Below are 27,476 nucleotides of genomic sequence, written 5' to 3'. Positions count from 1 at the left end.
CGATGCAAAGAGCAATCTACACTTCACCGTCTCGGCCAGCTACCGCCAGGCGGTGACTCTGCTTGATTTCGCGGCCAATATCTAGAAAACTGAGACAGCAGTGACTTGTAAATAAGCAACACTAAGACATCACGTTAACTGACTGGGCTTTTCGGGGAGACGGATTTTTTTTCCAATTTCAAGGGGCGAATTGCTATCCCCGTTAACTCTTGAATCTTCCTCCTAGCTCCCGTCCTCCCACGTGCCGCGCCGCTGCCGATCCGATGGACCCTGCGCCGTGGACGCGCCGCCACCAAAGGTGGAAACATCGGCGCGCCACCACCGGAAATTTAGGTACCGGTGCACAGGTCTAGCTTTAACCCACATCGCTTCAGCGAGCATGGGAATGATGGGAAGTCAACAGACTTGTCTAATTTTCGTACTTCTGGCTCCATGTTTGTTCATGTGACTGGGACCTGTTTTCTCACGAAACAAAAATCAGCAAATGTTCAACTCTTTCACTTCCCTACTTTAACCTTTTCGGCTTTCCATTCGGAATGGGGTCACGACGTTCAAGATGTTTCATTCTTTCCTGCGAAACAAAACCGAAACATAGCAATAAACGAAGCCACAAGTGGGATTCACCGTACGAAAGTAGGAAGACTAGGTAGTTTTATACTACCCATCATTCTCATGGTCGCTGAACGAGCGCAGCGCCCAAGTCCCCTCTATTTAATGTTAAGAAACTCTATGTCTTGTTCGGCTGCTTGGGTGCGACTGCAGCCAGACGTGAAGTGGGGGTTTCGCTCACACTATCGGCTCATGGTGTACAGAAGCTGCACCACCAGTCTAGAGCCACGTATTTTCCCGTAATACCATTTTTTAAAGAAGAATGATTAAGAAAAGCATTGATCCATTTGGCAAGAATAGGCATTTCCTAACCAAAATTAGGAATACTTTCAATCTTTTCTAAGGGAGCACTTCCAGGGCCTCCCTTGGCGAAAGAAATGTGGAGGATCACGCTCCCCCTTGGTGAAGTCGAGGAGAGCCCTTGAGTGAAGGAGCGTTTCTGAATACGGCGGTAAGACTTTCGTCTTAATGCTAAGCACGACCATGAAATTGCAGGTGAGAGGCGTCAGCTAGCAAACATTTCTTTTTTCAGTTGGCTAATTTGCATTTGAATTTAATGCCCCGCACGCATAACTAGGTTTCGATTATTCTAGGTGTTCTCGTGCATACGAGTGACGTGCAAAAGTGTTCACGTGATTGTGCTCACTTGGCGGTTATATTGACTTCGATACAGGAGGTGGAAATCCTCGCCGTCTCATAGTGAATGCTTTAAAGCCATCTTTCAGTGGTTTTGGGGTAGTTTTTGTATTGTTTACCATGAGCCTATAATAAAGCTTGAATGAGTTTTGACCACGAAAACTTAGCAGTAAGTTACGGTTATCATTGTTACGCATCCGTTCAGAGAAATTTTGTACCAATAATCTCTAGCAATGCAACGTGTTAGTGCCTTGTCAAGTTGTAAAGGCAATTACTCAGTGTGCAGTAGTGATTATAGACTTTCTACATGTTCTTGCTATATTTAATTGAACATCAATCTGAGCCACACATTTCGCAGCTATTTGTGGGAAAAAAACGTGAAAGTCGATGCAGTATAGAACATTATTTTCCCACCACCCTTCCGTGAAGCACAGAGAGCTCTCTCGACAAAGACATGAACCTCCATCTGATTGTAATGATTGGTTGCTGTTCTCTGCTCCTCTTCACGCGTATAAGTGTTGCAGCAAGCCAAACAATATATGATGCGAACGTAAACCATGTTATCAACTGGAAGAAGAAAGAAGCCTGCATCGTAGAACTCTATGGGAAGCTGCATTCGAAGTAGCACATGCATTTACACGGCTTTCGGAAGACACTAATATACTAAAAATTATTTTTGTGTTATGTATCTAGTGGTCACAATTTTTTCGAATTGGCTGCACTACTGGGGCACGCAATCGGCCCTAAATCACGGCCTCGATTCAAATCGGCGCCGCGTCCATTGGAGCCTCAACGAAAGATGGCGCTGGGCGCCGCGCGCTTAGAAGACGGGTGATGAAAATCGAAGAAAAACATGCGTGCGTAGGACAGTGTCATTACTTTCTTAGATGAAAGGGCTTTATGCTGACTGAAGACAAGCCACTCTCCCCAGCGATGTGCCTGAAAATTTGGTATGCATCGTCCAGCGGGGCAGGGCCGCTGCCGAGGACCTCGCAAGATGTTCCCCGAAAGACGGTTTCCTGGCAGCCTATCCCTGGGTGCAGCAACAAGCATTGGGCAAATAAAGTTTATTCAACTTAACTTTATCCTTATTGCGATGGTACACAATAAAACATTTTTATGCACAAACCCTTTATACTAGTCGGTGACTTTAATGTAGAAATTATCGGCCTTAAAACGTAGCCGATAGTTATAGCGTGAGAACAAAACGACGACAAAAAGACAAAAAGGACACGAGCACCCGTGTTCTTCTTGTCTCTTTGTCGTCGTTCTGTTCTCGCGCTATAACTATCTTCACGTCATACCAACAAGCCCAAACTGCCACACTTCTCACTTAAATCCTAGATTTGTCGTCGACTGTTAGGGCTCCATTATGTCACTCAACTTACATGATATGGGGCATCACTCAGAGCTTTGCCCCCTCGAGATGATTTACTCTGAGGAAATGCGTGCATTCTCGTTTTGAACTTTTTTGCTTATTAAAGGTTCTACAAATTGAGAAGTTTGCGGCTCTTCAGGCGCGACGCCACTTGTTCCGCTGGTCTCGCTTCGTTTTTGGAGCTTGCTGAGCAAGCTTCTTGTTCTCGCCTCATGTCCGGTGGCCGCCGGTGTGTACACCAGTGCTGCCAATATTCACTTCTGCGATCGCAGCTCAAGGTAGTCAGTTCAGTCAACTCTCTAGTGATTCCGACTATGCTCACAAACAATGCCACATCGCCACTTAAGGCGCCGGTTTTCGGTGGCCCACGTGCTCGCCTCCACGCCACTTATGAGTGGGCACGGCGGACCATCAGCAGGCATGTGGCCTAACAAGCCGCTCTTCTGCTTTTCCCAGGTTTTTCTACTTGGTCTTGCCGGTGCGTTCGTTCAACCGGATCTTCACACTAGCTTCGTGTTTAATCATGGACTGTCCACGTGGCTGGTGCCTCGTCACTCATGCCGTCAGCGATTGGAAAAGCCAACTGCGCAGACTCCGCACCACGTGACGTCAAGTTCGACACCTTTAAAACTCGACCTCCAGGATTTCGTCTTCAGTGGGCACAGCGGACCACCAGCAGGCATGTGGCTTAACAAGCCGCTCTTCTGCTTTTCCCAGGTTTTTCTACTTGGTCTTGCCGGTGCGTTCGTTCAACCGGATCTTCACACTGGCTTCGTGTTTAATCATGGACTGTCCATGTGGCTGGTGCCTCGTCACTCATGCCGTCAGCGATTGGAAAAGCCAACTGCGCAGACTCCGCACCACGTGACGTCAAGTTCGACACCTTTAAAACTCGACCTCCAGGATTTCGTCTTCAGTGGGCACAGCGGACCACCAGCAGGCATGTGGCTTAACAAGCCGCTCTTCTGCTTTTCCCAGGATTTTCTACTTGGTCTTGCCGGTGCGTTCGTTCAACCGGATCTTCACACTAGCTTCGTGTTTAATCATGGACTGTCCACGTGGCTGGTGCCTCGTCACTCATGCCGTCAGCGATTGGAAAAGCCAACTGCGCAGACTCCGCACCACGTGACGTCAAGTTCGACACCTTTAAAACTCGACCTCCAGGATTTCGTCTTCAGTGGGCACAGCGGACCACCAGCAGGCATGTGGCTTAACAAGCCGCTCTTCTGCTTTTCCCAGGTTTTTCTACTTGGTCTTGCCGGTGCGTTCGTTCAACCGGATCTTCACACTGGCTTCGTGTTTAATCATGGACTGTTCATGTGGCTGGTGCCTCGTCACTCATGCCGTCAGCGATTGGAAAAGCCAACTGCGCAGACTCCGCACCACGTGACGTCAAGTTCGACACCTTTAAAACTCGACCTCCAGGATTTCGTCTTCAGTGGGCACAGCGGACCACCAGCAGGCATGTGGCTTAACAAGCCGCTCTTCTGCTTTTCCCAGGATTTTCTACTTGGTCTTGCCGGTGCGTTCGTTCAACCGGATCTTCACACTGGCTTCGTGTTTAATCATGGACTGTCCACGTGGCTGGTGCCTCGTCACTCATGCCGTCAGCGATTGGAAAAGCCAACTGCGCAGACTCCGCACCACGTGACGTCAAGTTCGACACCTTTAAAACTCGACCTCCAGGATTTCGTCTTCAGTGGGCACAGCGGACCACCAGCAGGCATGTGGCTTAACAAGCCGCTCTTCTGCTTTTCCCAGGTTTTTCTACTTGGTCTTGCCGGTGCGTTCGTTCAACCGGATCTTCACACTGGCTTCGTGTTTAATCATGGACTGTCCACGTGGCTGGTGCCTCGTCACTCATGCCGTCAGCGATTGGAAAAGCCAACTGCGCAGACTCCGCACCACGTGACGTCAAGTTCGACACCTTTAAAACTCGACCTCCAGGATTTCGTCTTCAGTGGGCACAGCGGACCACCAGCAGGCATGTGGCTTAACAAGCCGCTCTTCTGCTTTTCCCAGGTTTTTCTACTTGGTCTTGCCGGTGCGTTCGTTCAACCGGATCTTCACACTGGCTTCGTGTTTAATCATGGACTGTCCATGTGGCTGGTGCCTCGTCACTCATGCCGTCAGCGATTGGAAAAGCCAACTGCGCAGACTCCGCACCACGTGACGTCAAGTTCGACACCTTTAAAACTCGACCTCCAGGATTTCGTCTTCAGTGGGCACAGCGGACCACCAGCAGGCATGTGGCTTAACAAGCCGCTCTTCTGCTTTTCCCAGGTTTTTCTACTTGGTCTTGCCGGTGCGTTCGTTCAACCGGATCTTCACACTGGCTTCGTGTTTAATCATGGACTGTCCATGTGGCTGGTGCCTCGTCACTCATGCCGTCAGCGATTGGAAAAGCCAACTGCGCAGACGCCGCACCACGTGACGTCAAGTTCGACACCTTTAAAACTCGACCTCCAGGATTTCGTCTTCAGTGGGCACAGCGGACCACCAGCAGGCATGTGGCTTAACAAGCCGCTCTTCTGCTTTTCCCAGGATTTTCTACTTGGTCTTGCCGGTGCGTTCGTTCAACCGGATCTTCACACTGGCTTCGTGTTTAATCATGGACTGTCCACGTGGCTGGTGCCTCGTCACTCATGCCGTCAGCGATTGGAAAAGCCAACTGCGCAGACTCCGCACCACGTGACGTCAAGTTCGACACCTTTAAAACTCGACCTCCAGGATTTCGTCTTCAGTGGGCACAGCGGACCACCAGCAGGCATGTGGCTTAACAAGCCGCTCTTCTGCTTTTCCCAGGTTTTTCTACTTGGTCTTGCCGGTGCGTTCGTTCAACCGGATCTTCACACTGGCTTCGTGTTTAATCATGGACTGTCCATGTGGCTGGTGCCTCGTCACTCATGCCGTCAGCGATTGGAAAAGCCAACTGCGCAGACTCCGCACCACGTGACGTCAAGTTCGACACCTTTAAAACTCGACCTCCAGGATTTCGTCTTCAGTGGGCACAGCGGACCACCAGCAGGCATGTGGCTTAACAAGCCGCTCTTCTGCTTTTCCCAGGTTTTTCTACTTGGTCTTGCCGGTGCGTTCGTTCAACCGGATCTTCACACTGGCTTCGTGTTTAATCATGGACTGTCCATGTGGCTGGTGCCTCGTCACTCATGCCGTCAGCGATTGGAAAAGCCAACTGCGCAGACTCCGCACCACGTGACGTCAAGTTCGACACCTTTAAAACTCGACCTCCAGGATTTCGTCTTCAGTGGGCACAGCGGACCACCAGCAGGCATGTGGCTTAACAAGCCGCTCTTCTGCTTTTCCCAGGATTTTCTACTTGGTCTTGCCGGTGCGTTCGTTCAACCGGATCTTCACACTGGCTTCGTGTTTAATCATGGACTGTCCACGTGGCTGGTGCCTCGTCACTCAAGCCGTCAGCGATTGGAAAAGCCAACTGCGCAGACTCCGCACCACGTGACGTCAAGTTCGACACCTTTAAAACTCGACCTCCAGGATTTCGTCTTCAGTGGGCACAGCGGACCACCAGCAGGCATGTGGCTTAACAAGCCGCTCTTCTGCTTTTCCCAGGTTTTTCTACTTGGTCTTGCCGGTGCGTTCGTTCAACCGGATCTTCACACTGGCTTCGTGTTTAATCATGGACTGTCCATGTGGCTGGTGCCTCGTCACTCATGCCGTCAGCGATTGGAAAAGCCAACTGCGCAGACTCCGCACCACGTGACGTCAAAATCGACACCTTTAAAACTCGACCTCCAGGATTTCGTCTTCAGTGGGCACAGCGGACCACCAGCAGGCATGTGGCTTAACAAGCCGCTCTTCTGCTTTTCCCAGGTTTTTCTACTTGGTCTTGCCGGTGCGTTCGTTCAACCGGATCTTCACACTGGCTTCGTGTTTAATCATGGACTGTCCACGTGGCTGGTGCCTCGTCACTCATGCCGTCAGCGATTGGAAAAGCCAACTGCGCAGACTCCGCACCACGTGACGTCAAGTTCGACACCTTTAAAACTCGACCTCCAGGATTTCGTCTTCAGTGGGCACAGCGGACCACCAGCAGGCATGTGGCTTAACAAGCCGCTCTTCTGCTTTTCCCAGGTTTTTCTACTTGGTCTTGCCGGTGCGTTCGTTCAATCGGATCTTCACACTGGCTTCGTGTTTAATCATGGACTGTCCACGTGGCTGGTGCCTCGTCACTCATGCCGTCAGCGATTGGAAAAGCCAACTGCGCAGACTCCGCACCACGTGACGTCAAGTTCGACACCTTTAAAACTCGACCTCCAGGATTTCGTCTTCAGTGGGCACAGCGGACCACCAGCAGGCATGTGGCTTAACAAGCCGCTCTTCTGCTTTTCCCAGGTTTTTCTACTTGGTCTTGCCGGTGAGTTCGTTCAACCGGATCTTCACACTGGCTTCGTGTTTAATCATGGACTGTCCACGTGGCTGGTGCCTCGTCACTCATGCCGTCAGCGTTTGGAAAAGCCAACTGTGCAGACTCCGCACCACGTGACGTCAAAATCGACACCTTTAAAACTCGACCTCCAGGATTTCGTCTTCAGTGGGCACAGCGGACCACCAGCAGGCATGTGGCTTAACAAGCCGCTCTCCTGCTTTTCCCAGGTTTTTCTACTTGGTCTTGCCGGTGCGTTCGTTCAATCGGATCTTCACACTGGCTTCGTGTTTAATCATGGACTGTCCACGTGGCTGGTGCCTCGTCACTCATGCCGTCAGCGATTGGAAAAGCCAACTGCGCAGACTCCGCACCACGTGACGTCAAGTTCGACACCTTTAAAACTCGACCTCCAGGATTTCGTCTTCAGTGGGCACGGCGGACCATCAGCAGGCATGTGGCTTAACAAGCCGCTCTTCTGCTTTGCCCAGGTTGGTGCCTACTCCAGTAGCACTAAGAGTGATTACCGATGTCTTTTGGTCTTGCCGTGCCCGCACCAGTGTGTCACACTTTTACATGATGTATATTGTGTATGCACGCTACTTTTGTGCGGGGATGTCGAGATGAACCCTGGGCCATTTATAGAGGATCAACTTAAGCAACTCTTGGCCGGTCAAAACAAAATCTCTGAAGATATAGCTGCTCTGACGACTCAGCAAGATAATATGCAAATGCTTATTACCAGCCTAAACGCGAGGTTTGCTGAATTGGAACAGCGAACTGCTCGAATTGACACTTTAGAACAAACTATACTTTCTCTAGAGGCAAAGATCACCGACTTGGAAGACCGAAGTAGACGATCCAATTTACTAGTTTTTGGCGTACAGGATGACCCGACTGAAACTGAAAATGATTTGAAAGATAAAGTTCTCACGAAAGTTTTTTCTGGTAAACTTGGTGTCCCATGCAAATCTGTCGGCCGGATTCACAGGTTAGGTAAGCCTGGCAAGGATCGCCCGATTATAATTTACTTCCAAGATTTTAATGCAAAAAGAACTCATTCTAAAAAATGCTCATAAGCTGAAACGAACGCAAATATGAGTCCAAAGTGACTACTCTAAACAAACACTCAGGAAGCGCAAATTATTGTGGGAAAGTGCTAGGAATGAAAAATTGCAGGGAAAGAAAGTTCATCTTTCAAATGACCGACTGCGGGTTGATAAAGAAACTTACATTTGGGACGACAAAAAGAACTGCAGAGTAAAGCTAGCCAATTTTCAGAGTGGATTATTGGCCCCTTGACGAAAACCGCCTGAAGAGAAAGAGTTTCGGCTGTTGAATTTAAATGCGCGAAGTATTGCAAATAAATCTGAACAGCTTGAAGCTATCACCCTGGCTAATAACCCACATGTGGTAATTATTACGGAAACCTGGCTGCGAGGTGAAATTTCGGATGAAGACGTTTTCCTCCCATCGTATCGCGTTTTCCGACGAGATAAGCTGTCAAGGGGGGGAGGCGTCGCTGTCTTGGTCAAAGGAAACATTGATGCCCATATCCTCAGTCAAATCGACAATCATGAAAGCATTGCAATAAAACTATCTTGTTTCGGCAGATCATTTTTGTTATTCGCGGTTTATCGCCCTCCTGACTCACCACCTCACTTCTTAAGTGATCTCGGCAACCACATGTTAACGTTCGAACAAGAAAACATATTCCTTGTGGGCGATTTCAATCTACCGGAAATTGATTGGAACCGTCCTTCCCCGTCCCCTATTCATTGCACAAGCTCCTCACATTTGCTTGATATAATGCTAACCCACAATTTGCACCAAGTATTAAAACAACCTACACGTATTCAGGGTGCTTCTGCGTCTATTCTTGATCTTGTGTTCGTCAGTCAATCAATTGAAACATTTAGAGTGTCTGTGGAACGTGGCCTATCAGACCACGATATGGTTGTGTTTTCTTTTCCTGTGAACGGTACGTATGAAACGCCTCGTGCGAAAAAAAACTGTTGTAAAAGATTTCTCGTGTGCCAGGGATGAAAATGTGCTTGACTATTTCGAAATTTGTCTGAGTGTTTTTAATGGCTCTGATACTGCTGACTTATGGAAGAGGTTTAAGGAAATATGTACTTATTGCCTAATAACTTTATACCAAACAAAGTTAGGAAAACTCGTAAAAACAATCCCTGGATCACGCGCGATGTTTTGCACGCGAAAAGAAAAGTCAAGCGTTTGAAGCGTAAAGCTGCCTGTCCGAGTATTATCGGTGTTGCGCAGTCTAACCTCAAAGATGCCATGATGTGCGCAAGGCGACGTTATTTTGAACAGACCCTGCCAGACTTTATTCGCTCCGCTCCGCATAAATTTTGGACTTTCCTGCGCAAAAAGAAAAAAACAATTCAACCAATGCTACATGAGGGTATCGCCATCACTGATAAATAAACATAGCATTGCTGAAAACTTCAATAAGTATTTTCATAGCATTTTTCTTAAATCTGATGATGCAATGCCTTGCTCCGTATTATCTTCCCGCAAGCGAAGCTGATATTGTCTCACAGCCTGGCGTATTTTCCATGTTGTTGAACCTCAAAACGAAAGCGATGATATGTGAGGTTTAACGTCCCAAAACCACTATATGATTATGAGAGACGCCGTAGTGGAGGGCTCCGGAAATTTAGACCACCTTGGGTTCTTTAACGTGCACCCAAATCTGAGCACACGGGCCTACAACATTTCCGCCTCCATCGGAAATGCAGCCGCCGCAGCCGGGATTTGAACCCGCTCAAAACGAAAGCGTCAACCGGTCCTGATGGCATTCTGAATATTTTTTTGCGCTGCTATGCTGAAATCATATCCCAATTTTTAGTAATCATTTTTCGAGCATCTCTTTTGTCTGGTGTTGTACCTGAGGATTGGAAATTAGACCGCATAGTTCCAGTATTTAAAAAAGGCGACGAGACGCTGTTTACTAATTACCGTCCGATCTCTCTGACTTCTTCTTGTTGTACACTTCTAGAACACATTATAGCCGACTACATTATAAATTTTTTAAACAGAAACAACTTATTATCTGACTGTCAACACGGCTTCAGAAAAGGATTTTCCACGGTCACGCAACTCACTTCTATTGTTCATGACTTTGCTAGCGTTCTTGATAAAACTGGTCAAGTTGATGTTATTTTTCTAGACTTCCAAAAAGCCTTTGATTTAGTTTCCCATGTTCATTTAATGCACAAGTTAAAAGTGATAGGTCTTCCAGCTTTTGTAACCAATTGGATCTCTTCCTACTTGTCGAACCGCTTCCAATATGTTTGCATCGATAATCATTCCTGTACTCGGCTTCCTGTTCTTTCGGGTGTTCCACAAGGCAGCGTATTAGGCCCATTATTATTTCTAATTTATATTAACGATCTTGTTTCCCTTATTAGTGATCCCGTGAAAATTAAATTATTTGCCGATGACTGTACTCTATACAACAAAATAACATGCCCTGAAGACCAACAAATGCTAAACACAAACCTTAATTATGTTCAGGCGTGGTGCAAAAAATGGGGAATGAAGCTCAATGCCAAAAAATCTGTTTTTATGAACATAACTAACAAAAAGAATAAGCTGTCCTTCCCTTACAATCTTCCGTCACAACCGTTGGAACAAGTATCAGAATATAAATATCTTGGCGTCACTATAACAAATAACTTGAGCTGGAACAAACACGTAACAAACACATGTGCAGCTTCATTCCGAAAACTTTGCTTCCTTACACATAAGCTTAGAAAGGCCCCCATAAACGTTAAGCTACTCGCCTATACATCCATAATTAGACCGCGACTGGAATACGCCTGCACTGTCTGGGATCCTCACACAAAAAGTAATATTAATGCTCTTGAAATGATACAGCGTAAATCCGTTCGATTCATCTTTTCAAGCTATCCTCCCAGTGACTCGCTGACAAGATTAATGGAAGAGCATGGCATTCCAACACTTCTATCACGCCGTCAAATTCAAAGGTTAAAATTTCTATTCTTGCTTAAAAATAACAAACTTTCACTTAAACCCGAGGAATTCCTTCAGCCACTCACTTCCCGACAAACACGGCATAGACACCTTGAATCTCTGACTCCGTACAGCGCTCGAACTAATATTTTTAAGTTTTCCTTTTTTCCGCGTACTATTACAGATTGGAATAAACTAATTGAGTCGGCTGTGACCAATATTCATTCCTTTGAACATTTGGAATTCTGATTGCTTTGTTTTGCAACTTCGATGTACTCTTGTGCATGTGTACAATATATTTGCAACAGTGTACCACGTGTATTGCGGACTTTTGTAACTTTGATGCATTCCTGTATTTGTTCAAACTATTTTAATCAGTGTATCATGTGTATTGTGCCTAAATTTTGTCTTCTCGTGATGACCCTCCTGCTTGGGCCCTTCATTGGGCTTGCAGTATGTCTTAAATAAATAAATAAATAAAATAAATAAATGCCCACTTCGTTATTGCGGCTTCGTAGGCACGGTAGCACGAGACAAGTTCTTACGGTGAGTATTGCGCACGGGTACCGATGTCCTCCCGAGCCCCTTACCGGCCTGCTCTCCATCCCGTTGAAAAACTCCTGATAGCTCCATGTTTGCCATTCATGAGCGTTAGGCATTCGACTCAGGGCGGCCGCCAGTCGGCATAAAGGGGCACGTGGTTACCGTGGTGATCGAGGTAGCCAACACTGTGCAGTGCAGGCCGCGGAACGTGCCCCAAAGCGCTGCCTTTAGCGTACTGATCATGCAGCGACTCGTTGAGCAACTTTCCTACAAAATGGCTCAGACATCTGCTGGAAGGTATTCTCCACATATGCCAACACTGCAAGAAGGAGCCAGTCACCTAGAGGCACCTCCTCTGGGACTGTACGCCACTGCCGGATAACCAAAAAAACGCCAATCCTGCGCGGAAGGCGCAGCACAGTCACAGCGAAAGCTTGAAAAGCTGCCTTTCAGAGCCTTTCAAAACACTCATTGGTTAGCTACTGCAAGCACACATGATTGATACCCACTAGGGCATTATTAATAATTTTTTGGGTAGTGGGCCGCCATTCGCTATCCTATTTTTCGTCGTTCTTCTGAGAAGCGTTGTATCCGCTAAACACTTGCAAGGAGTTTCGCTCCAGTTAATTGTTCGTGCAGTGGCTGATGACGATGAGGAATTATGGCTGAAGCGAATATGCGCCCCAGAAACAAGCTTTTCTAATGAATTGGAGCAAAGGGCGACCCACTCGCTATGCTATTCCACATTGTGTGACGACTGGTTGTTCTTTCGCTGTTTTAAAACGCTTTACAAGTCGTATTAACAGGATTGCTTTTCCGACATCAAGCCTGCCTAAGGCAAGTTTGCCAACAAGTCCCAAGCACCGGTGTAACTCAGTCGTATATAGAATACTAGGCTGGCACCTAGCAGACGCTGGTTTAAGCCCCACTGTGTCAATGATGCTAGGTTTTTTTTTCTTCAAATTTCACGCGATATGGTTACGGATACCGGCGGTGGCGGCGGGCAACTGAACGTGACCTGAGTAGTGATTTCATAACAGCTTTTGCTGTAGAAGCAATGCCAACTACCATCAGCAGCAAAATCGTGAGCCAAGGGCCAGGCAACCAAAGAGACGTGGTCCAGCGCGTGCTTCGCATCCTGGAATGCCAGCGGCCAAAAGCGGCGCGCCCACGTGTTTGATGCGCCTTCTTCTCACCCCAAATAGTAGACAGATATTTCCCTGTCTGGGTGACCTACTCCCTTTTGTACCTCCATGCCACTCCAGATAGCTCGAGTGCTTCGCGTACAGAGAGAAAGGTTGAGGAAAGAAAAAGACGCAACTTCTGCAGCCCTAATTCGGAGAAAATCCCCTGCGACTCAACATGCGCTCTGCGCGTAACACCGGTCATCGGCAGGCGATGGTAAGATACCTGAATTGCACTCTCCGTGAGGTTGAGGTGAAGGGGGTTTGTTTCACGCACGCGGCTCGCATGGCTAATGGACACACGGAAGTGGTGGTTAGTGGAACTCATGAGGTAGCAAGTGCTGCATCGATCTACTCGCAGTCTTAACCCACCAACTCGGGCGAGATCCTGGCGGTTACTCTGATTATTCGACACACCTTGAGCCACCGCGCGAAAACATACTACGTGATGACCGATTAGAAAGCGACACGTCGGGCTTTCCTAACAGGTTGCGGGATTCTTGAAATATCGCATTATATTACTTTATGCACATCCAAAGTTACTTCACACAACAACCACATCATACACCTGCTATAAGCTCTTGGTCATTACTCACTGTCTGCTAATGAACGCGCGTATGCGACCGCCCCATTCCTTTTGCAATGTTTTCGTGATCATCAACCTCGTGTAGATCTTCTGAGGAGCCCCGAGAAGTGAGGCGGCCAATACAGACTTACATTTGCCACTTTTCACATATCACGAAATCACACAACATTGCATACCGTACCGACACCTGCGCAGGACGTGGCGTTATCCTAACAGCCTTTGTGTTCATCGTAGAGTGCACCACTGCCTGCTTGGCTCCCTTCTCACCAATGCTTCCACTCACCCGTACCCCACAGGAGTGCGAGGCTGAGTCGAGTGAGATTTCAATCCAGAAGGACGCTGTTCTTTGTGCTCTCGTCCGTACCCTTATCCTCGCTTTTCGCGCGCAGCCGTTTTAAGGGCTACAAACGGCGCCTCAGAGACGCGACTGCAAAAAAAAAATGGCAGCATATTCATGAGGTCAATGATGGAGAGTGGGGCGAAGCATCCGTCCGTCCATTCGTTCTTGCTTCCATCCGTCCATGCGTCCGTCTGTGTGACCATCCGGGCGTCCATCCCCGCGTCCGTGCGTGCGTCTGTTCGTGTGTCCGAACGTCCATCCGTGCGTCCGTCCCTGTGTTCGTCCATGCATCCGCCCCTGCGTCCGTCCATGTGTCCATCCGTCCGTGCAGCCATCCGTGCATCCGTCCATGCATCTGTCTGTGTGTCCGTTCATCCATCTAGTCAACACTCCAAGTACCACCATCTCGCATCTTTTCATTATATATTCGGCATATAGAAGCACCGCCATCCCGCGGACATTCCAAGGACTAAACGAGAGGTGGCACGCGCACATTTTCTTACGGCTTGCGCTTCGTGTCTACTTCCCACCTTTAACCACCTCGAGGTCATGGTATATACTAGTTCGCTGTATTCATGGCACTGCGGCCCAACGCTCGCTAATCCTTTGTAAAACCAAGACAAGAAATTTTGGCTTTTAGTTACGTGCACGCTGCGAATTTTTTATTGTTGAACAACGCACAGAGGAAATCTCTCACAGGTCAGAACGTGAGACATGTTACGGAGTACTACGAAGGACGAACGGGTGCCGCTTTGAGGAGCTTCGCCCCTAAAAACGCTGCAGCAGGACGCCGTCGTGGCAGCCTCGGTATCGGTGCTGAACCAGCAGCAGCAGGCACAATCCAAGCTTGCACGCTTCAAAAGAGAACACAGCCCCAAGATCACAGCAGCCATCCCACTGCCACATGCTCACTGGCTTCGAGTGAAGCGAAGGTGCAAACTGGAGCTTCCTCATCTCCTGCTATGGCCATGACTTCCTACAAGGAATACCCTCCTAGCAGCACCAGCACCTCCTCTCGCCTGTCCACCACCGCGGTTGCCGAGCAACCAGTACCGGCCCCCGGTACGCGCATGCGCCCTAGCACAACTCCGTGCCCCGATCATAGAGAAACATACTTACATAAAGAGCGGACACCCCCGTAGGGCCCTGCGGCCCAGCTAGTGCTCTGCTTTTAGCGCCTCTGGTGGTTGGTCAGACCCGATAGTGTCTTCACCATAAACAAAATGACAATTTGTTCCCACGCTGGGATTTGAACCCGTGCCCTTATGCTCCGAAAGCGAGTGTCTTTACCACTACGCTACACACCCAAGCGGCCACAAAGGGAATACACGTACAATACATCTAAAACACATGAATGTGTCTTTTTGTGCAAAACAAATGCTGAAAGACAACACTTTCTCGTCATACTTTACTATTTTCCGTTATAAGGCATTAAATTTCCTAAGTGGCACATGATGTAGAGCAGATATGAAAAATTACACAAATCAATAAAATTTTTTTTGCAAAAAATTGATGTCAAACTTGGGTATTCATTGTCCTCCCGAGCAGGCAGTTACATGCCTTGACAATAGAGTAAAAGCGAAGACGGGTACGCCACCTGGCGGTTAGTCAGACCCTTTTGTGCTGGGCCTGAAAAAAGCTCCAGTACCACTCTCTATACAGTATGTTTCTGTATGCCCCGATGGTCTCCACTTCGTTGGCAACCTACCTCCGACTGACCCTGCGGCCACCATCATCTATCGGCCCCTCGGGAAGAAGGTCAACTTCCTGGCTGCGTTGAGGGATGCGATCATTGCCTTTAGTTTAAGCTTCAGTTTTTATTAGTTACAAAGCATCGATTACGTAACACTTCTATACAGATGAGGGTCCCAAAGTATAAATACGGAAAACGGGACCCTCAATAAAAAACTACAGCAAAAGTGAATTGAAAACAATAGGCAGAAGATTAGCAGGTAGTAATAAGAAACTCGTACAAGGCGAAACAAGCAGCAACATGCCACAGTTGAAAAAAAATGGAATAATACAATAAAACGAAAGTTGCAATGGGAAAATATTATAAAAAAGTCAATGCAATGGAAAGTCAAATACGACACACTGCAGTAATACAAAATAAAAGTAGAAAAAAATCCCAAAAATTAAAAGAGTAAATGAAAATTTACACGGGAAACAGAAATAGGTACAAAAAAAATCAGGACAAGTGGGGAAAATTATACACCATAACTAAGGTGAGCCATCAGAAGTAATAAGGGAAGATTTTATTTAAGTTTTGAAAAGTGAAAATGAGGGCAAAGATTTCAGTTCAAATGGCAAACTATTCCAAGATGAAAGGTAGAGAATTTTGATGTTTTTTTTACCGTAGTTAGTGCAAACGTGTGGTAGCAAGTATTTATGATTATAAGCAAACCTGGTGGGGTTAGTATTCTTGAGTGAGTTACATTCAATATATTCAAAGGATATTTGGGAATTAAGTAACTTATAAAACATTATACTTATGCTATACTGAAATAACTTGTTAACGGATAAAATTTTGTACTCATTAAGCTGGCTAATGGCATCTGAACGCCAACAACTGGAAGTTATGATGCGTATGGCCTGATTTCGTATATGTTGGATGGAATGAAGATAGCAATGATAGGAGTTACCCCAAGCGATTATGCCGTAGTTAATATGCGAATGAATAAATGCAAAGTACAGTAAAAGCAATGCAGGAGGTGAAAAATACTGAAGTGCCTTGATAAGCGCAGCGATACCAAAGGCCGACTTCTTTTTAATGGAGTTCCCAACTACAAAGCGTGTGCGGGTGAATGTCAGGCGCAACCTGGTTGCGGTTGACACCCACCCCATGGACCACCGATCTGACCGCCCTACTCTAGGTCAGGACGATCTGCGAGATCCAGGTTCGGCTCAAGCAACTGGATCTTAACATCTGCATTTTTTGTGTTTTTTTTTTGGGGGGGGGGGGAGTGAACCAGACGATCTCCTTCGAGAATTTCGCCGGCGACATTGCGTCACCAGTTCCACTTGTGTCCGTTGTCCGCAGAGGCAACTGCCTCACCCTCAACTCTTCTAGGGTGGCTAGAATTGCATTCTAGCCACCCTACTTCGTCGTAGACCACCGTCCCCCCCCCCCCCCCCCCCCATATACTGCTATACAAGCAAAGGCGCCCTGTCCGGCCTCGCCAGTCCCGGCCCTGCAGTGCTTCCGTTGCGGCCGCTTCGGGCACGCAAGCGCCACCTGCTCGCGAGACGAACGGTGCCTGCGCTGCAGCGTCAAGCACGCTCCAGGAGCATGTGCAGCACATCCTCGGTGCACAAACTGTCGCGGAAAGCAGCAACCGAGTCACGCTGACCATCCTGGCAACTTCAGCGCAAGGCAGCGGTCATCATAGACTCATCCGACGGCACAGTAACTCGCCGCCAAGCCTTGGAACACGCCAGGAGCCCTTCTATAGCGGTGCCACCGCCATCACACGCAGCTCTTTCCGGAATGCGCTCGCCGGTACCGGTAGCACAACCTCAGAAGCCGCCCATCAACTTACAATGAGTGTGCCCGTCGTCCCCACGAACACGACGACGGCTTCGCCTCCTCCCACAACTCAGCCGGCCTCTGCTGTCGTCGCAAAGCGCCCAACGGCGACTCAAACACCGCACGCTTTCTTGCTACCGCCGGCCACTGCCCCCGTCCCCAAGAGTGCGACGACGACACCGTCCGCTTCCTCGACGCCACCGGCCCCTGCTGGCCCCTAGTCGGACAAACAGATGAACACGTTGCTTGCGGGGATGGGTTCTGTCCTCCCGATGCTCCCAGTTGGCTGTCCGAAGCGGAAATTTTGGGCTGCAGCCTTACGATTTGTCCTCTGAAACGGTGCATTCATCGGCGTCAACTGGACTTACTTTGTCAGTTTGGAAGACCCCACTCTTCTTGCCGATGCTAAATCATGCGCATCACTGTACGCCCAACTTTCTCGGTGGTCTTCTGGGTCGGCTGCATATAGTGCGCGCGTGTGTTCTTGCACGCGCATTTGAGGCGGATCGAATGAGAGTTTTTTTTTTCTCCTCTTGCTTTTCCTTACCTTTCCTTTTCATTCCCACAACCCCATTCTCTATTTCGACTTGTTGAGGTGTCACGAAAATATAGACAGCTATGAGCGGCACTTTTCATTTTCTTATCATAACCACTTAGAACAGTGGGATGGCACTCTTCACGACACTGATCCCCAGGTCTCTCGGCACTCACTCAGCAGTCCTATACTGTCGCAAAAGTGGTCTTTAGTGTCCCGGAATAGGTATACATTGCCCGCTCCTTTTGCATTGTTTTCATCATCATCAAAATTGTGTTGATCCATACCCCGAACCAAGCGGTCGCAGACCGGCTTCTCGGGAGTTTTATGTCAACACTGAGCTTAGTGGCAAGGCACGATGCTCGGTACGTGGTGGTCAACACGCAACAATCTCGCGATAGTGTGTGGCTAAATTCCGTACGCACAAGGTTATCGCTCTGAAGAGCGGGATAAAAATGCCGCCACCCCCCCGAAGGGAATCGTGAGGATATGCTAATGCATTACGTAGCGTCCATAACGTGTTTCGCACGTGAGAACACAGCGTAAAAAGATTAATGTTTTCCTTTTTACAGCGAGAGCTGTCGTGAGATCACAACTGGGGTCACGCGTGGTGCCGTAGTTGTCTGCCGCTGCCGCTAGAGTCTGTGACCACTTCGCATGAAATAAGAATAAAATTTAGTACTAAGGACACAGTGAGGCTTCATCCTGGGTCAACTGGGTGCCAGCACAGCATTCTACCACTGAGCCACGCCGGTTCTTGGGACTTTCTCGCAAACTTGACTTACGCACGCCTGATGTCGGGAGAGGAATCGTGTTAATACGATTTATAAAGCGTGTTAAAGCAGCAAAATAACCAGGTGTCACACAATGTGAATAGCGTAACGAGTGGGTCGTCCAATGCTCCAACCCATTACAAAAGCTTGTTCTTGATCACCTATTAACTATGATGATGATAATTATGATGATGATGATGATGATGATGATGGTGATGATGATGATCCTTTTGCTTTGCTGGCACTCGCCCACAAAGGGGGATCGGCCAAGAACTGGGCGGCAGGATCATCAAGTGTGTTAGTTATGCATTTAAAATCATTAAATAGTATTTCAATATAAAGTAAAAAGAAATCGTAAAAAATAAATGAAAATGTTGCACGAGCTAGCAGTCAGGCAATCAGATAGTCTCAGAGCCGAAAATATTAATAAAAATAGACTAACAAGGTAATCTTTTTTTTTTGCCATTATGTACGCACACGCAGTAGAGCAAACCTCCCTGTGGCTATAACCTAATGTAATCCCTCCGAAGGATTAAACTACTGCCACGTACATTTTTAAACCAACCTTCTCAATTATTTCGATCATGTATCTTTTCCTTCGGCAAGAATATCGGTAACAATAAAAAAACGATCTATTGATTCTAATTCCTTGCAAAAAAGACATAACGGAGATGCTGTAAGTCCAGCTTTATGTAGGTAATAATTCAGGTGTGGAATTCTGCATCGCAATCTGGTGATTGTAATTTCTAACTGCCGAGACACCCCTGTTTGCCGAGACACCACACTACCGAGACACCACAAACAGTGGTGTACACACCACTGTTTGTTCCCGCAAAGTCTTAGATGTACGAAGTCTCTGAATTCATCCAATGATAATATTTCTCTTTCCTTGTCAAACATTTGTATATCTTAGTGCTGTTACATAAGCCAAAGCATCGCTTAACGATGCTTTGGCTAACGAGTCTGCCATCTCATTTGGATAAATCCCACAGTGACCAGGTACCCATAGCAAGTAGAATTTTCTCAGGTTTGCTTGTAATAAACAACTAATCATACAAAATAATGTTGAATTTTTTTGCTGCAGAAAGTGCAGTGCATACTGAGAGAGAATCAGTAGGTATGACTGCTTCTGATTCGCTTGCAGGAAGTTTACGAAGTGCTAGAATTATAGCAAATAATTCAGCGAAGAATATAGGCGTATAATCTTGTAATCGAAGCGAAAAAGACCAGTCGAGAGAAGTATGGAACGTGCCTACTCCAGCCTTTTCGTTCAATACAGATGCATCCGTCGCAATAATGTTGTTTATGCGACAGATTAGTTAAGTAATCTTATAACTCATTATTTAAAATCGGAGGGGTATTTGCTTCGCATTAGAAGGGAAAATATCAGCAAACTCTATTTCAAGTTCTGAATTAGGCATCTTCGTTGAGGTAATCTGATAGATATTTACATTCAGAGGTTCTAGGAGCGCTTGGACGAACCTAGTCTGAGGCGAGTGTAGTCTGTGGCGCATACCCACTTCAGGCATAATTCTTCATTATCGTCAGCCATTGCACAAACAATTGGCACTAAATCCCTTGCAAGTGTTTTGGGAATACCACGTATCTCAGAAGAATTAAAAAGACTAGCATAGTGAGGGCCGCCCTACTACTCAGAATTTTCGATTATTAAGGCCGTAGTAGGTAGACAGCAAAGATTCGTCTGCAAGGGTTCCTGAAAAAAAAAATGCCCCGTTTTTTTTTTGCGATCAACCACTTCATTATCCGTGCCACTGTCACAATGGACCCTCACGTGCGATTTAATGTTTCAACTTACCATGTAACTTTTGAGGTGGTTTCGATCAACTGCTTCTAACTGCCATGGTGAACCTAAGACGCGTTTCGGTCAACAACGTCGCTCCGACCGACATTCACGTGCAAAATAGACGCCAGTTCTAAATGCCAATCTAACACACGTGAAGGGCTTCCAGGTCGACATGTGCACAGACGGCGATGCGCACTGTAGTGAATCACAAGCTACAGCCAGGCAACAAGTACGACGTGTATAGGAAAATCAGTAATCTAAAGAGGTAAGTTCGGACGTTGCCTGTTTTTTTTTTTTTTTGCGCGTGCCTAAAAGCCACACTAACGCTACCGAAAAAGGAAATGTTACATTAGCCTCGACTTCAACAGCATATATAGCTCTTGTTTAGCACCACCACGGTCGTCTAGTGGCAAAGGTACTCGGCTGCTGACCCGCAGGTCGCGGGATCAAATCCTGGCTGTGGCGGCTGCATTTTTGATGGAGGCGAAAGTGCTGTAGGCCCATGTACTCAGATTTTGGTGCACGTTAAAGAACCCCAGGTGGTCGAAATTTCCGGAGTCCTCCACTGCAGCGTCTCTCCTAATCATATGGTGGTCTTAGGACGTTAAACGCCACATATTAATCAATCTAGTTCTTGTTTACGCGGGGATTGTGCTGGAAGTGAAACACATGTGGCTCATTTACTTACAGGATGGGCACTGTCATGCACTTCAAGTGAGGCCTCGCCCATCTAACATCAACGTGCGGCAGACTCGCAGGCTTCCTCTTTACGCTTCGGCCTGCGACGCCTGAAAGACCTCGAAGTGGCACATCTCAAATTTATTTGCAGGTCGGTTGACCCGTGCAGGGTTGCACGTGTGATGATGTATGGGCCCGACCGACGTACTCATAGAGCTGACACGGACATTAAATTAAATCCAGGCAAACATTTATTCAAAATAGGACAATGGCCAGGAGAATAGAAAAAATAACAGAAAGGAAACAACACTAATACGCACGATGGAAAGAACAGTTATATAACTAAATATGCTCTCAAATACACTACAACAGGTACAGACAACAGATAACTACACAGAATATCAATAAAACAACAACATAATAAAACTATAGGGGAGCCAAAGAAAATCTACGAGAAAAAACTCAGACTCGCGCTTCCGAGCTTCGAAGTGCGCCGCAGCTCACACAACTACATTTATTTTATTAAAAAAAAGCTGGTTACATAAAATAACATTTTAAAAAACGTCGCAATAAAAAGTTCCATATGGACCAGGCTAGCTCTTGGTACATATAGGCGAGTTGACGGGGTGTCACTGAAAATCTCTCCAGCTTAGTAGACGGCGAGGGTGCCCGGTATTGCAGCCGTCTCAATACATTGCGCGGGTCACTCCATGCTGGCCGCCTACGCGAGACTCGCGACACCGACGACCACACTTCTTGCTGGATGCACGTGAACTCCCGATTTCGTAGCAGTCGAAAAACTTTCGGGACGTCCCGTGCCCCCTTGAGGTCATTTCTTTTTCCTCGAACACCTGTTTCTTCTTTCGGTACAGGTGGAGGGAAGACGCGGCGGCGCCGACGCTGCGTCGCCAGTCGCCGGATGTCATCTTCCCAACACAAAAGCGCCCTTCCTTGGACGATGGAGCGCGCGGGCGAAACCAAAAGTGCAGTCGTTTGTGACAGGCACGCTCGCTCGTCGTATTTAAAGCTCCAGCGCTCTGTTGGTGATTGAACGTTGTCATAATACTGTGCACACAAATCGCAGATAAAGCGTCAAGATACCGCTGCTGAAATTAACGAAACTGTCAATGGCTGGCATGATAAGCGCATTTCATACGTTGTTTTTAAATGAAACCAAGAGCCTTCCATTTTCACTGATGTAAATATAATGAGGTAACATGCAGCATGTCCGTCCTGTGGGTAAATAAGCAAACTGTTTTTCACAACCAGCAATATCCCCGTGTAAACAAGAACCAGGTTATTGAGGTCGAGGCTACTGTAACATTTACTCGTTTGGTAGCACCCGGAGGCACAGAAAAACCTCGTCTGCTGCAGAATGATATCAATGCGTTACCTCGGGGTAGTAGAAAACCATGCTGGGGGCAAAAAACCTTTAGAAAGAGGCGGATCAAGTCTGGCTTCACAATGATCGTTGATATCATCAATTCTACTTAGACTCGGCTTTTCGCCCCTTGTGACAGAAACGGACATCATGCGAATTCTTTGGATTACTGGTTTTCCTGTCGACGATCCACGTCATATTTGATGCCTGGTTGTAGCAGGCGTACTTAGGGCAGGTAATAACCGCAGAGCCTAACCACGAGATTGAAGTAACTAGAAGAATAAGAATGGGGTGGAGCACATTCGGCAAGCACTCTCAAATTATGACAGGTAGATTGCCACTATCCCTCAAGAGGAAGGTATATAACAGCTGTATCTTGCCGGTACTTAGCTACGGAGCAGAAACCTGGAGACTTACAAAGAGGGTTCAGCTTAAATTGAGGACGACGCAGCGAGCAATGGAAAGAAAAATGGTAGGTGTAACCTTAAGAGACAAGAAGAGAGCAGAGTGGATTAGGGAACAAACGGGGGTTAAGGATGTCATAGCTGAAATAAAGAAGAGGAAATGGACATGGGCCGGTCATGTAGCGCGTAGACAGGATAACCGCTGGTCATTAAGGGTAACTAACTGGATTCCCAGAGAAGGGAAGTGGGTTAGGTGGAGACAGAAGGTTAGGTGGGCAGACGAGATTAAGAAGTTTGCGGGTATAAATTGGCAGCAGCAAGCACAGGACCGGGTTAACTGGCGGAACATGGAAGAGGCCTTTGTCCTGCAGTGGACGTAGTCAGGCTGATGATGATGATGATGATGATGATGATGATGATGGTGATGATGATGATGATGATGATCATGATCATGATAATGATGATGTAGCAGGCGATTCACTCGTGCGCGTCATTCGAGCACTCCGCCCGCCTTTTACCATACAAGGCAGCGAAGGAGCGAGGGTGCTTCCGCACGATGAAACAGCCGTGAACACTTTGTGTGCGCGTTTGCAGGCGCTCGCGTCCCCAGCCACGGGATCCCATAGAAGTCTTGCTGGTGGCATTAAATGACGTTCTAAAAGTGGGGCATTCATTTCTTCAGCGAAACCTCTCACGCGTAGCGAGAACGGCTCCCGAACAGTAGGTCGGTTTTGGAAAAATGTAAGTGATGATGTGTCATTTACGATAGAGTAGCAGGGGTGTTCTGACATGGAGCTGACTTTCAAGAAGTATGTGAAACTGGTGTATGCCGATTGAAGCTGGAGTGACCACTCAATCTATTCTGCATGTAGGCTCTGCATTGGACTTGTTCTGAAACACCCGTCGCTAGGCGGATACCCAGATAGCGAACAGGGTCTAACATGTTGAGGCAGTTGGTGTGGCTGAATTGTAAACAATAGCACCGTAATCTAAACGCGACAATATAAGGATTTTGTACAGGTTCATCAGACATTTTCTGTACCTACTCCATGATGTATGTGCAAGAAGATTTAGTATGTTCATTTTTTTTTCAGACACTCGCTTTCGGTGTTTCAAGTGAGAAATGAACGTGACATTTGTGTCAAGAATGATGCCGAGAAGTTTGTGCTCAGTGACTACTGGTATTATACTTCCGCAGACCTCAATTGTAGGGCGCGGTATTGACCCTCTCTTATTTAAGAGAATGCATGTGCTTTTCTGTGGGCTCAGCCTAAATTCATTTTGGTCCACCCATTTAACAACTCTATTTAGGCAAAGTTGAACATGTCGTTCGCAGATAGCAAGAGTGTACGACTTAAAACCTATTTGCGCGTCATCTACATATAGAGAATAGAACATGGCGGGTGGAAGGACTGTGTTGAGGGAGTTCATTTTCACAATAAACAACGTACAACGAATCACACCGTCATGTGGAACACAGTCTCCTGGGTGAACGCCCTGAACAATGCTGGACTAACCTTTACATGAAAGGTGCGGTTAGTGAGGTAGCTTTCAATTGTGTTCAGCATGTTGCCACGAATACCCATTTTAGAAAAGTCCTGAAGAATACCATAATGCCATGTCATGTCATGCGCTTTGTCTAGATCCAAGAATACCTATATACAGAAAAAATTGTTTATGTACGAAGGCATCTCTGATGTTGTCCTAAATTCGAACAAAGAGATCAATAGTTAACTTGCTGTCCCTAACGCCGCACTCAAGGAGGTCCAGTGATTTGTTACACTCTAAAAAAACTTATTAAACGCCGGTTAACTATTTTTTTCATACAACTTGCACATGCAGCTTGTTGAATCGATTGGCCTATAACTGCTGGCTAGTGATGGATCTTTCTCTTGTTTAGGTATGAAGATGAGAATGGATTCTTTTCATGAGGATGGCATTTTATCAGCCGCACACATGGTGTTATAAATGGACAAGAGTGTTTTAGTGTTTTGGGGTGCAGATGCTTTATAATTTCGTACATGATGTGATCACCACCTAGTGCCGACTTGTTACATGCTCCGAGGAATGCGTTCAGTTCAACTAAGGTAAATGGAAGATTGTACACTTCATGTCGTACGCACATTCTCTTAAGTTGCTGCCGTTCGGCACGTTCTTTATAACTCAGAAAGGTTTCGGTGTAGTGTGCCATACTGGAGATGTGTTCAAAGTTTTTGTCCAGGAAATCAGCCTGATCCTCCAGGCTCTGACATTGGCCATTTACTAAGGGCCAATGAGATGTGACGGTCGTTCTTTGAGACTGTTTACTCTGTTCAACACTTTTGCCTCATCTGTATAGGAGTTTATATTACAGATGTACCTTCCCGAACTCTCCCTCTTAGCACGTCTTCGTGTTCTTCTTCCTTGCGACTTCACTTTTTTGTAGTTTTCTAAGTTTTCAACCATTTGGTACTGACGTAGCATTTCCCAAGCCTTGTTTCAGATTTTGCATGCCTTCTGACATTTTTTATTCCACCATGGAAATCGGCGTTTATCGCTTATTTCGTTACTTTGTGGAATACATCTAATAGCATGCATCAATAATGAAAGCTGTAAATATGCCGCAGCATCGTCTATGTTCAATGAAGCAACATCTTCGCGCCTTAAATATGTTGTCTTTTGAAATGGCTCACAGTTAGATGATTCAATCTGCCATCAAGGAATATGATGGGGGCATTGGTCCTGTGTCGTTAGATTCAAAAGTATCGAAAAATGGTCGCTTCCGTAAGGGTTATTGATAACGTGCCACTCAAGATATGGTAAAAGTGTGCTAGATATAATGCTTAAATCAATGGATGACTATGTTTGGTGTGTGACACTGAAATATGTAGGCTCCTTTTTATTGAGTAGGCAGGCACCTGAAGAAAACAGGAAATTTTCCCTGAGGCGTCCTTTCGCATCACAGTGGGTTCTACCCACGGTGGATTATGCACATTGCAATCTGCAACGATCTTATATGGCACAGGAAGTTTTTGAATGAAGCTTTGAAATTCTGCTTTATGAAGTTTATAGGTAGGAGTAATGTATATTGAAGTGATAGTGACAAGCCTATCAAATATCACTGCCTGAACCGCAACTGCTTCCAAAGGCGTTTAGAGAGGTAACTGCTTATAGGCGATACCCTTATCAACTACCATGGCTACTCCTCCGCACGACTCAGCAGTGTCATCACGGTCTTTACGGAAAATCGCATATATCTTCAGGAAGTTGGTCTGTGTGCCTTTTAGGTGAGTTTCTTGAACACACAGCACTTTCGGCTTAAATTGGTGAAGGCGTTCTTTCACATAATCAAGATTATGGAGAAGACCTCTCACGTGCCAGTGTAAAACCTGTGTGTCCATCTTAAGAGAGATGTTTATGCTGTGTGTTTTAGAAAGCAACTTATCACACAGAGCCTTTCCCAGGCCCTGTGATTAGAGCTCTTTCCTTTTTAGAGCAGCCGACGGAGTCACGCTGCTCTTTTGGCGCAGACTGTGCCACCTGTACAGGAACACTGTCCATCACCTCAGCGGAGGCGCTGGACACCTGCTCTTGGGAGCGGTGTGTTCAGCGAAGGAGCCTCGTCTCCAGAGACGAGGCTTCTGGACTTCCCTGCCCGGAGGCCGGGAAGTCCTCTACGTGCACCATTGTAAACACTGTAAATTATCGTTTCTGTTATCAGCTCCGGCTCCTCGTTACACTTTCAAGGCCTGCGCCCTCTCAGGTGACGTCAGCGACCGCTGTCTACCCACCCCGCCACCAAACCAGTTCCTCATACCGGCCCTTCCTTCCCGTCTTCTCCCGACGACACTTCTCCTTTCTTGCAGCATGTGTCTAGCTCATCGAGCCAGTCACTTCCATCCTCTTTTTCTCGTTCCACTTCGGCGGCATGCAGGCCTCGACAAGCCAAACAAGTGTTATGTGCCCATGTGTACAAGCAACCACGAGACAGGAAACAAAATGCAAGTGTTTTAATTTCCAAAGGATGTGAAACGATCTGCAAGAAAGAGATCAGTGCGACTCCTCGACGGGATTCTGTGCCTACTGCCAACAACAAGGTATGAAGTAAATTTTGAACGCTGCTTCCACTAATGGGTGGTTTATGAGGGAGCCGAGACAAGCCTTATGTTATTGGATTGTATCGCAAAGGCAATCTTGTGATCCGCATGTTTGCTACTGTATGTAGGTATGCGCTTTACATTTCCACGTGTCGTGCCTCCAGCATATGCGTATTATCGTAAATCGACCCCTGGACAGGGAAAGCACTAATAGTTCCCCTAAAGGTGCCCCGTCTGCTCCTTGGATCAGTATCTGTCGAAGCAAGATGCCTTTTCAACAAGCGAATCTTCATTAGCTAAGAAAACGCGCATGGAGGCTGAAGGTGTTGTTCGTAAAACAAAGGCACCGAAATTTTATTCCTTCCTGAATTGATGGAGCTCCTCAAAGAGAAGTGCAATCCAGATGAACAGATGGTTGTTTATCACCGAAACTGTGTCATGCTCCTGAACAATGGGAATGAGTGCATGCTTGTTCTCCAGTCTTCTGGTTCTGTTTTATTGCGATAGCAATTATATGGACAGTCTCAACAGGTTTTCTTCAGCCGCCAGCGGCACCGGGTTCCGTACAACGGGTCGGAAATCCTCCAGGCAGAGTAAGCTTCACCACTGGTCGAAGCGTCAC

The 27,476-nt window shown here is 46.9% G+C and overlaps 1 protein-coding gene across 1 annotated transcript in view; it reads right to left on the bottom strand.

The window, feature by feature from the left end:
• Positions 1 to 24,235: 24,235 nt before the first annotated feature.
• LOC142786330 (uncharacterized) overlaps positions 24,236 to 27,476 on the bottom strand; it is a 56,040-nt gene continuing 52,799 nt past the window's right edge. The window contains exon 4 of the mRNA XM_075883964.1: positions 24,236 to 24,376. Coding sequence (XP_075740079.1) covers positions 24,236 to 24,376 — 141 coding nt within the window. The remainder of the gene's footprint in view (positions 24,377 to 27,476) is intronic.

Source organism: Rhipicephalus microplus, unplaced genomic scaffold (assembly GCF_043290135.1).
Source record: "Rhipicephalus microplus isolate Deutch F79 unplaced genomic scaffold, USDA_Rmic scaffold_22, whole genome shotgun sequence".
Taxonomy (NCBI): Eukaryota; Metazoa; Arthropoda; class Arachnida; order Ixodida; family Ixodidae; genus Rhipicephalus; species Rhipicephalus microplus.
Note: the sequence above shows the minus strand (reverse complement) of the source record. Positions and strands in the feature narration are given on the sequence as shown.